A 12,525-nucleotide genomic window follows, 5' to 3' on the forward strand; every position below is an offset into this window, starting at 1 on the left:
CCTCCTCCTCCTCTTCCTCTTCCTCTTCCTCTTCCTCTTCCTCTTCCTCCTCCTCCTCTTCCTCTTCCTCCTCCTCCTCTTCCTGCTCCTGCTCCTCCTCCTCCTCCTCCTCCTCTTCCTCCTCCTCCTCCTCCTCTTCCTCCTCCTCCTCTTCCTCTTCCTCTTCCTCCTCCTCCTCCTCCTCTTCCTCCTCTTCCTTCTCCTCTTCTCTTCTCCTCTTCCTCCCCCTCCTCCTCTTCCTCCTCTTCTTCCTCCTCCTCCTCCATTGCTTTTGGTCTCAAACTCCTCGAAATCATGAAATTGATCTTTACTGACACTTCCATCTGTGTTAGAGCATCACTTGGGAAGAGTAGAGTCCCAGATTTGCTGGGGAGTCACATATTTCTTACCACTAGACATGCTGAAAAAGGACAATTGAAATGGCATTTCCACAATGCACCACTGACTCCCCGATTTTTTTTATATGGTGCACACTGACCATGGAGACCCATTCTCTCACATGTGGTCCTACCAGCTTTCTCCTGCTTGATTTGAAGCCGCTAGAATTTATGCGTATAAATACATCAGAAACAGTTGTGCGTAAGACGTATATATACGGCATAAAGAGTCAAAGGGTTAATTGTACGAACCGACGCTTCATTAAGGCCATAGGCCCTCACTATACCCACCACACGTGATCCACTCTTAAGCTTGTCTAATATCTCAGTTTTCTTCGCAATTCCTAGACTTGAACGCTTAAACCTTTTCTTGTCACTTTCAGCAACACTTGTATGCTTACTGGGTGCCATTATTGCTTGGCAGATTTAACAAACGGCACTGAAATTAAGAAAATATGTATGTATATAAACACAACTAGGTTCCCGACTACCTCCGTCCTACACACGTATGAACCAAACTGGAGGCTGGGAGCATGGTGGGGGTGGGGGTGGGTGGCAGAGGGGATGGCAGTAGGCCTCCCCCATTGACTCAATGGTATAACCCACTGCAAGTGACCGCACACTCAAAATTTTTTCCCCTCCCGCGAATCTTGTTAACCGTAAACGGTCCAAACATATGTATACGTTTTTTCAACATTTGATAGTATGTGAAAAAAGTAGATCTTCCTTTTTTTTTTTTTCTTACATTTGAAAACGTGTAAAAAACTTTGATCTTTTTTTTTTTTTTTTTTTTTTTTTTTTTGAAAATATTTAAAAAAACGTAGATCTACTTTTGGAGCACTACGCATGTGAACATAGATCTGCTTGGACCGTTTACCGGTTAAATTGATCATACGATGTGTTACATAAAAATGTGTCGCAATTCTTCAATCGTGCTATACTCAGATAATGCCAAATAAACTCGTGCTAAATAACGGTCTACTGTATTTTAAATATAATAAAGGCCCACCTCTAGTACAGTTATGGGGACCCATAGTCTCAGACATTTAGATAAAAAGGACTTGAGGAAAACTGTTTGGATTTCTTCCCCAGGCTGTTGGAATATTTCACTTCTCATACCACTTCCATCTTATATAAATGCACATATTCAGGGAAGCTGGTTAGCTGGACTTGAATCTTGGAGATGGGAAGTACAGTGCCTGCACTTTAACCCTTAAACTGTCCAAACAGATTTACATTCATATGCATAGTGCTCCAAAAGTAGATCTACAGTTTTTTCACATATTTTTAAATATAAAAAAAAAAGTAGATCAAAGTTTTTTACACGTTTTCAAATGTAAAAAAAAAAAAGATCTATGTTTTTTACATACTTTCAAATGTTGAAAAAACGTAGATCTACGTTTGGACAGTTTAAGGGTTAAAGGAGGGGTTTGGGATATTTGCTGTTAAGAATAGCATCTAAACTGTCGTATCTGCGTGCCTCTGCAAAGACAATGATATTGTGAATGATGGTGTCAGTGTTTCTTTTTTCGGGTCACCCTGCCTCAGTGGGAGATGGCCAGCATGTTGAAAAAAGAAAATTCCTAGGAATACTTTATTATACACTATAGTACATCAAACTGAAAGGTACATTGCTAGTGTTTCTCTTATTATAAATTTTAATTAAAGGTTGTGATTGTATTAAATACAATATACAGTTGTGTATTTCCTTATTGCAGGGAAGAACTCTGGACGTTATAAGAGGTCAGGTATTGGAAATACCAGGATGCAGCCTCCAGATGAGACAGACCATGCAGGTGTGAATACTTTATTACTCATTATAACAACTACCGTGTGTTATGATGAACAAGAAGCTCCAGTGTCCAGGATGCCCCCCAAATCTGATGGGCAAAATTTAAAAAAAAAAAAAAAGATTAATGGTATTCATGGTTATAACAGTGATAAGTTGTGTTAATTAAGTCTGAGGCATTACATATAAAAACACGTGTTGATGGTTTCTTCTGCAGTTATTTATTACTGACGCAAATGACTGGCAGGTTTGCCCATCAGCTGCATCAGCTAAAATGCGTTACAATTGTATGAAACAGTGCTGAGAAACATGCCAATATACAGGCAATTATTCTAGATCTGCTGAATGGTCAACTACTCATAATGAACAATATTCAGCAATGAACAAAGACATACTGTTTCCTCTGTTCTTCTTACATCATTGCTTAGGTTTTCAAATTGGCAAGTTTATTTAGATACTGGTACACATAAATACAGTTAAACAAATTATCATATATAGTAAAATGTGGGGGTGGAGGAGGGGTGGGGCTTTCGATAGAGTTCCACATCAGAGGCTATTGAGGAAACTTAAGGCACATGGAATAGGAGAAATTTTTTCCTGGGAAGAGGCATGGTTGACAGAAAGGCAGCAGAGAGCTTGCATAAATGGGGAGAAATCAGAATGGGGCCACGTTACAAGCAGTGTTCCACAGGGGTCAGTGTTGGGCCCCTTGTTGTTCACAATCTACATGAACGACATAGATGAGGGAATAAATAGCGACATAAGCAAATTTGCTGATGACATCAAAATAGGCCATTCAGTTCATTCTAATGAGGACATTAGAGTACTCCAGGATGATATAACCCTTTCAGGGTCTGTGCCGTAGATCTACGGCTTTACATTAAGGGCCAAACCGTAGAGCTATGCCATGAGCTCAGCTCACTCTGATAAGCTGTGAGTGGCAAATTTGGGCCTAGATATGAGAGAATGCATCTATGTGGTATGTGTGCACCACATAAAACAAATCCTGCAGCACACAGTGTATAATGAGAGAAAAAAACAGACCGTGATTTTCGATTAAAACAGTGATTTTGCAGTGTCTTTGCGTATGTTTTTTATAGTTGTATTTGCGATTTCTTGATCTCATTTGATAGAATGAAAAATATATTACAGAAATAGAGATGATTTTGATTGGTTTTGGCACTGGAAATGGCTTGAAACTGAGCTTAAAATAGCGGAAATATTAAATTTTTGTCGATGTTCAAGAGTAAACAAACGACCTCACACGTCTAATACACGCCAGCCGGTGGGTCTAATATACATTTACAAATGTGGTGATGATATTTATACAATTATTACAATATTGCATAACAGTAAATCTTCTATTTTTTGGTTTGAATAAAAATTCATTATGTGAATAAAAAATCAAAATGGAATTCATTTGTAAAGCCTCAAAATGTAACTAATGAACAGTGAAATGTTAGTTTAGTGCCAGGAATATCTGCATTGTTTATTCTGGACCCTATTTTGAAATTGGAATATTTTGAACTTTGTGTTAAATTGGCCAAATTACCAATTTCCGATCACTTTATTTTGTAGTTGAAACAGTTGACTGGGTGATTTATTGTGCTCAGTCGATAGAATGGAAGTAATACTAGTGAAATAGCTAAGAATTTGGTCAACTGGAATAATGTAATTGGCCTAAAATGGGAGTGAAAAATCGGAAAAATAGCGGATTCTTAACCCTTTCAGGGTCCGTCCCGTAGATCTACGGCTTTACGTTCAGGGTCCAAACCGTAGATCTACGCCATGAGCTCAGCTCACTCTGATAAACTGTGAGTGGTACATTTGGGCCTAGATATGAGAGAATACATCTATGTGGTATGTGTGCACCACATAAAACAGATCCTGCAGCACACTGTGTATAATGAGAGAAAAAAAATGAAATCATGATTTTTCGATTAAAACAGCAACTTTGCAGTGTTTTTTCGTATGTTTTTTATAGTTGTATTTGCGATTCCTTGGTCTCATTTGATAGAATGGAAGACATATTACAGAAATAGAGATAATTTTGATTGGTTTTAACATTGGACACGGCTTGAAACTGAGCTCAAAGTAGCGGAAATGTTAAATTTTTGCCGATATTCAAGAGTAAACAAACGACCTCACACGTCTAATACACGTCAGCTGGTGGGTCTAATATACATTCACAAATATGGTGATGATATTTATACAATTATTACAGTATTGCATAACAGTAAATCTTCTATTTTTTGGTGTGAATAAAAATTCATTATGTGAATAAAAAATCAAAATGGAATTTATTTGTAAAGCCTCAAAACATAACTAATGAACAGAGGAAATGTTAGTTTAGTGCCAGGAATGCCTACATTGTTCATTCTGGACCCTATTTTGAAATTGGAATATTTTGAACTTTGTGTTAAATTGGCCAAATTAACAATTTCCGATCACTTTATTTTGTGGTTGAAACAGTTGACTTGGCGATTTCTTGTGCTCAATCGATAGAATAGAAGTAATACTAGTGAAATAGCTAAGAATTTGGTTGATTGGAATAATGTAATTGGCCTAAAATGGGAGTCAAAGTGGGCAAAATCGCCAATTCGTAAATATCGCTGACACATCAAAATTCGCGAGAGCATAATTTCGTCAATTTTCCACCAAATTTCGTACTTTTTGTTTTATTACCTTCACAAAAAGATTCTCTACGATTTCATAAGAAAAAATAACAAATTTTTTTTTTGAAAATTCTTGGACACTGGTGCGTGACTCCAGATTTGGGCCTTGGACCCTGAAAGGGTTAAATATCGCTGACACATCAAAATTCGCGAGAGCATAATTTCATCAATTTTCCATCAAGTTTCGTACTTTTTGTTTTATTACCTTCAGAAAAAGATTCTCTACCATTTCATAAGAAAAAATAACAAAAAAGTTTTTTGAAAATTCTTGGACCCTGGTGTGCACTTCGAAATTTGGCCTCTGGACCCTGAAAGGGTTAAATAGACTGATGCAATGGTCAGAGAAGTGGCAGATGCAGTTTAATATAGACAAATGCAAAGTTCTAAATGTTGGGCAGGAAAATAACCATGCCAGATATAAACTAAATAATGTAGATCTTAACCCGTAAACGTTCCGAACGTATATATATGTTCACTACCCCAGTGCCCTGAATATTTCGAAAAATAAAAAAATCTTTTTTTTTTTTTTTTTTAATAAAAATAAAAAGCACATTTTTCTAAGTGTTATAGGATAAAAAAAAAATTAGGGTCAGTACTTAGAGATATGAGGCCGAGAAGGTGGCACTGGATGCTCACATGACAGCAACATTGAATCCTGCCACATGCAGAAATGTTGCCGATATACTCTTTTTTTTCTGTTTTCATATTATTTTATGTAATTTTTATGTTTTGATAATTACAATTTATAGTAGTTCTTGTCATTTTATAACCAATCTTTGTTCTGACACTAGTATTAAGTACTGAAATTGTACTCACATTGTCACAAACACACTGACAGGTGGACATTTACACCTGCCTTGGTCATTTACTATTGTCTTGGAATATACAGGTCTCCCTCAACATTCGCGTTTTCAACTTTCGCGGGCTTCACACATTCGCGAATTCCCAACCGCCAAATTCCCAGCTGCCAAATCATATTTAAGTTTACCGCCACGAGTCCTTACTACCCTCCCTCCGACCCCTGCAACTGGCAGCCAGCCCTCCCACCACTGTGTGGTGAGTGTTTTGTTTGTTCATTATTTGCTATTAAACTACAGTATAAATAATGTAAACCCATTTATGACTGCATATTGGAATGGCTATTTGGACAGGTATTGGAAGGTGACATCATGTGTTTACTCTTGAACACAGCAAAGAATCAAACATTTCTGCTACTGCTAATAATAATAATAATAATAATAATAATAATAATAATAATAATAATAATAATAATAATAATAATAATAATAAATACGATAGAATTGAAGAAGGAAATTGTACAAAAATACGAGGGTTGAAGCAGTGGTGGAGGAAGTGGTTGATGCATCATCAGTGTGGCTTTGTTTATGCTGGAGTGAGTATTAGTCTCCGTGCTCTTCCAAACATTTCACAATAATTCATTGTATTTGGTGCTTGTAGATTGAATGTGACTGGAGTGGTTGAGGCAGTGGTAGAGGCAGTGGTAGAGGCAGTGGTAAAGGCAGTGGGTGAGGCAGTGGTTGAGGCAGTGGTAGAGGCAGTGGGTGAGGCAGTGGTAGAGGCAGTGGGTGAGGCAGTGGTAGAGGCAGTGGTAAAGGCAGTGGGTGAGGCAGTGGTTGAGGCAGTGGGTGAGGCAGCATTTGAGTCAGTGGTAGAGGCAGTTGGTGAGACAGTGGTAGAGGCAGTGATAGAGGCAGTGATATTTACTAACATATATGTTATAAATAATAATAGTACATTATGAATAACATTTATTATTATTATTATTATAAATTTTGTTAATATTAGCATGTACTATTATTATTTATAACATATATGTTAGTAAATACCACTGCCTCACCCACTGCCTCTACCACTGCCTCTACCACTGCCTCTACCACTGCCTCATCCACTGCCTAACCCACTGCCTCACCCACTGCCTCTACCACTGCCTCAACTGTTGCCTCACCCACTGCCTCTACCACTGCCTCAACTGCTGCCTCACCCACTGCCTCTACCACTGCCTCAACTGTTGCCTCACCCACTGCCTCTACCACTGCCTCAATCACTCCAGTCACACTCAATCTACAAGCACCAAATACAATGAATTATTGTGAAATGTTTGGAAGAGCACGGAGACTAATACTCATTCCAGCATAAACAAAGCCACACTGACGATGCATCAACCACTTCCTCCACCACTGCTTCAGCCCTCGTATTTTTGCACAATTTCCTTCTTCAATTCTATCGTATTTATTATTATTATTATTATTATTATTATTATTATTATTATTATTATTTTTATTATTATTGTTATTTATATTTTATTATTATTATTATTATTATTATTATTATTATTATTATTATTATTATTATTATTATTATTATTATTATTATTATTATTAGCAGTAGCAGTAGCAGAAATGTTTGATTCTTTGCTGTGTTCAAGAGTAAACACATGATGTCACCTTCCAATACCTGTCCAAATAGCCATTCCAATATGCACTCATAAATGGGTTTACATTATTTATACTGTAGTTTAATAGCAAATAATGAACAAACAAAACACTCACCACACAGTGGTGGGAGGGCTGGCTGCCAGTTGTGGGGGGTCGGAGGGAGGGTAGTAGGGACTTGCAGTGGTGGAGGCAGGGGTATTTAATAACATACATGTTGTTAAGGCATAACGTATGTATTTAGTACAATTTACGATGTTTTCATGTATTTTATGATTGTTCATGGTTCAACAAGTTAAGGAAGCAGTATTGTATTATATTTCCCTACAATATATTGGGGCACCAAACATTCACGGTTTTTCAACATTCGCGAGGCTCTTGATCCCCTAACCCTCGTGAATGTTGAGGGAGACCTGTATACAAAGTATTTATAGATCCCAGCAATGTTTTGGATATGTGGAAGTATATAATAATAATGAGGAGGAGAAGGAGAAGGAGGAGGAGGAGAAGGAGAAGAAGAATACATAATAATAATACAGGTCTCCCGCAACATTCGCATTTTCAACTTTCGCGGGCTTCACACATTCTCAAATTCCCAACCCCCAAATTTCCAGCCTCCAAATTCCCAGCTGCCAAATTATATTTAGGTTTCCCGCCACCTGCGAGTCCCTACTACCCTCCCTCCGACCCCCCACAACTGGCAGCCAGCCCTCCCACCACTGTGTGGTGAGTGTTTTGTTTGTTCATTATTTGCTATTAAACTACAGTATAAATAATGTAAACCCATTCATGACAGCACATTGGAAGGGCTAGTCAGACAGGTATTGGACGGTGACATCATGTGTTTACTCTTGAACACGGCAAAGAATCAAACATTTCTGCTACTGCTAATAATAACAATAGTAATAATAATAATAATAACAATAATAATAATAATAATAATAATTCATAATAATAATAATAATTCACTCCATCACTGTCTAGTGTAAAGCACCCTTCTGGCAAGACAGTGATGGAGTGAATGATGGTGAAAGTTTTTCTTTTTCGGGCCACCCTACCTTGGTGGGAATCGGCCAGTGTGATAATAAAATACATAATAAAAATAAATGCGATAGAATTGAAGAAGGAAATTATACAAAAATATGAGGGAGTGGTTGACACATCGTCAGTGTGGCTTTGTTTATGCTGGAGTGAGCATTAGGCTCTGTGCTCTTCCAAACATTTCACAATAATTCATGGTTTGGTGCTTGTAGATTGAGTGCAACTGGAGTGGTAGAGGCAGTGGTTGAGGAAGTGGTTGAGGCAGTGGGTGAGGCAGCGGTTGAGGCAATGGGTGAGGCAGTTGGCGAGGCAGTGGTTGAGGCAGTGGGTGAGACAGCGGTTGAGGCAGTGGGTGAGGCAGCAGTTGAGGCAATGGGTGAGGCAGTTGGCGAGGCAGTGGTTGAGGCAGTGGGTGAGACAGCGGTTGAGGCAGTGGGTGAGGCAGTGGGTGAGGCAGCGGTTGAGGCAGTGGGTGAGGCAGCGGTTGAGGCAGTGGGTGAGGCAGTGGTTGAGGCAGTGGTATATAATAACATACATGTTATTAATAATAATAATAATAATAATACATGTTATTAATAATAATAATAATACATGTTATTAATAATATGTGTTATTATTATTTATAACATGTTATTAACCCCTTGACTGTCGCAACTCCCAATCCTGAGGCGTCTCCTGGTGTCGCAAAATTTAAAAAAAAAATTATTTTTTCTTATGAAATGATAGAGAATCTTTTCCCGATTGTAATGACCAAAAAAAACGAAATTTGATGGAAAACTGACGGAATTATGCTCACGCGAATTTAGCGACCTCGGCAATATTTACAAATCGGCAATTTCGCCCACTTTGAGCCCTATTTTCAGCTAATTCCATTGTTCCAGTCGACCAAACTCATAGCTATTTCTTTAGAACTCCATTTTTTCTATCGATTGAGTACAAGAAACTGCCCATTTACCGATTTCAACTACCCAATAATGTGGTCAGAAATTTGCAATTTGGCCAATATCAAGAAAATTAAAAAATATGACAATTTCAAAATAAGGTCCAGAATGAACAATGCAGACATTCCTGGCTCCAAAATAACATTTTCTTTGTTCATCATTCATGTCTCCAGGCCCCTCTGATATTACTCTTGCTTTCTATTTTGAATTTTTATTCAAACAAAAAATAGAAGACTACTATTATGCAGACTACTGCAATACTGTAATAATTGTTTAAATGACATCAACCCATTCATGACTGCATATTAGAATGGCTAGTTGGACATTTATTGAACAATGTCATCATTTGTTTACTTTTGAACATTGGCAAAAATCAGACATTTCCCCTACTTTGAGCTCCATTTCCAGGTTCTTTTTATAGTAAAATCAATCAAAATCACATCTATTTCTATAATATGTTTACCATTCTATCAAATGAGACCAAGAAAACGAGAATATAACCATAAATACTATATGAAAATAGACCACAAAGTCGGCATTTTAATTAAAAAAACAGTCGGAGTTTTTTTTTCTCATTATGCACTGCGTGCTCCAGGATTTTTTTTATATGGTGCACACTGACCACACAGACCCATTCTCTCACATGTGGGCCTACCAGCTTTCTCCTGCTTGATTTGAAGCCACTAGAATTTATGAGTATATATACGTCAAACACGGTACCTCGTAAGACATATATATACGGCCACGACAGTCAAAGGGTTAAATACCACTGCCTCAACTGCTGCCTCAACTGCTGCCTCAACCACTGCCTCACCCACTGCCTCACCCACTCCCTCACCCACTCCCTCGTATTTTTGTATAATTTCCTTCTTCAATTCTATAGTATTTATTATTATTATTATTATTATTATTATTATTATTATTATTATTATTATTATTATTACTACTACTACTATTATTATTATTATTATTACTATTGTTGTTATTAGCAGTAGCAGAAATGTTTGATTCTTTGCTGTGTTCAAGAGTAAACACATGATGTCACCGTCCAATACCTGTCTGAATAGCCATTCCAATATGCAGTCATGAATGGGTTTACATTTTTTATGCTGTAGTTTAATAGCAAATAATGAACAAACAAAACGCTCACCACACAGTGGTGGGAGGGCTGGCTGCCAGTTGCGGGGGTTGGAGGGAGGGCAGTAGGGACTCGCAGTGATTGAGGAAGTGGTGGAGGCAGTGGTATTTAATAACATACATGTTATTAAACCATAACATGTATACATTTAGTACAGTTTACGATGTTTTCATGTATTTTATGATTGTTCATGGTTCAACAAGTTAGGAAGCAGTATTGTATTATATTTCCCTACAATATTTTGGGGCACCAAACATTCGCGATTTTTCAACATTCACGAGGCTCTCGATCCCCTAACCCTCGCGAATGTTGAGGGAGACCTGTAATAGGTAATAATAAGTTCCCTTGAAGCACGAAAAACAGAGTCCACCCCTGACGGTGACATGATGAGATAACATCTGATAGGAGCTGACATTTTATGAGCATACCTGAGGGTGCAGTGATAACACTTTATAAGAAAAGATTAGAGGTGACATTTGATGAGCATCGACCCTCGCTTTGTTTTTGCTGGTACACAAACATGTCTGTCAAGCTCTCTGTCTATCTGTCTAGCTCTCTGCCTAGTATGGGCCAACAGGCCTCCTGCAGTGTTCCTCCTTTCTTATGTTCTTATGTCTCAGAGAGAGCCACAAGACTGGGTCATCACCTTTACTCACATCTTCAAGCAGAGTATAGCACTTTGTCTGGATTTTTTTGGTTATCCTAGGTAATTTACACTTATGTATACATACTTGTATTTATGTGTACCTGTCAGACAGAGATAGACAGACAGATAGAAAGAGACAGACAGAGACAGAGATAGACAGGGAGAGACAGAGACAGGTAGACAGAGACAGACAAAGATAGAGACAGACAGAGATAGACATAAATACAGACAGACAAAGATAGAGACAGACAGAGATAGACATAAATACAGACAGACAAACGGAGATAGAGCCAGGCCCCAGCAGCTGGCCAGCCACACAGCTGGCTAGCCAGCCAGCCAGCCAACCAATCAGCCAGTCAGCCAGCCTGCCAGCCTTCCAGAATTGTTTCTCTTTACTTAGGGTATAGGTTATAAGACATTCTGACAGGGTGTTGCACAAATGTTGCACATGGGTTATTATTGAGATTTTTTTATATTTCATCGACCACTTATGGCCACATCCACCTCAAAGCCACTAAACACTTTCCTCTTAAAATCGGAGAGTTAATACTTCATGAAACAAGTGAATCCCAGGTGTTTGCTGCGCTGTTTGCTCTAGCTGGCGCTCATTTGAACTGGTGCTCTGACAAGGTACTAAGTGGTCCCAGATTATTTTAATACCGCCACACTGAGTGTTAGGACCCATTCTATGCTGACACGGCATCTCAGGGCAATCGTGCCAAATTTGAAGGCAGGACAAATGAAACGTATATATACGTTTGGGGGCACTAGCGGTAAAACTGTATATACATGTATATGTTTGGACCATTTACGGGTTAATATTACAGACTGCAAAAAGAATTTAGGAGTTCTGGTTAGCGGTAATCTGAAACCAAGACAACAATTCATAAGTGTTCGCAATAAAGCTAACAGAATCCTTGGTTTCATAGCAAAAAGTATGAATATAATAGAAGTCCTCAGGTTGTTCTTGAACTCTGTATATCTTTGGTTAGGCCTCATTTAGAGTATGCTGCACAGTTTTGGTCACCGTATTACAGAATGGATATAAATGCAATGGAAAACATACGAAGGAGGATGACAAAGTTGATCCCATGTATCAGAAATCTTCCCTTTAAGGATAGACTGAGGGCCCTAAATCTGCACTCTCTAGAAATGCATAGAATTAAGGGGGATATGACTGAGGTGTATAAATGGAAAACAGGAATTACTAAAGGGGATGTAAATAGCCTGCTAAAAATATCTAACGTAGACAGGACTCGCAGCAATGGTTTTACATTGGAAAAAATTAAGATTCAGGAAGGATATAGGAAAGCATTGGTTTGGTAATAGAGTTTTGGATGAGTGGAACAAACTCCTAAGTACCGTCTTAGAAGCTAAGACGTTGTGTAGTTTTAAAAATAGGTTGGATAAATACATGAGTGGGTGTGAGTTGGACCTGACTAGCTTGTGCTACTAGGTCAGATGC

General features: G+C 38.2%; 1 protein-coding gene across 2 annotated transcripts in view; it reads left to right on the forward strand.

The window, feature by feature from the left end:
- The window catches only part of LOC128691314 (DNA-dependent protein kinase catalytic subunit), a 1,096,584-nt gene that overhangs the window by 993,632 nt on the left and 90,427 nt on the right, over positions 1-12,525 (forward strand). For both annotated transcript variants that reach the window (XM_070091676.1, XM_070091677.1), the window contains one exon: positions 2,096-2,173. In XM_070091676.1, the coding sequence (XP_069947777.1) occupies positions 2,096-2,173 (78 nt within the window). The remainder of the gene's footprint in view (positions 1-2,095; positions 2,174-12,525) is intronic.

Source organism: Cherax quadricarinatus, chromosome 36, assembly GCF_038502225.1.
Source record: "Cherax quadricarinatus isolate ZL_2023a chromosome 36, ASM3850222v1, whole genome shotgun sequence".
Lineage (NCBI taxonomy): Eukaryota > Metazoa > Arthropoda > Malacostraca > Decapoda > Parastacidae > Cherax > Cherax quadricarinatus.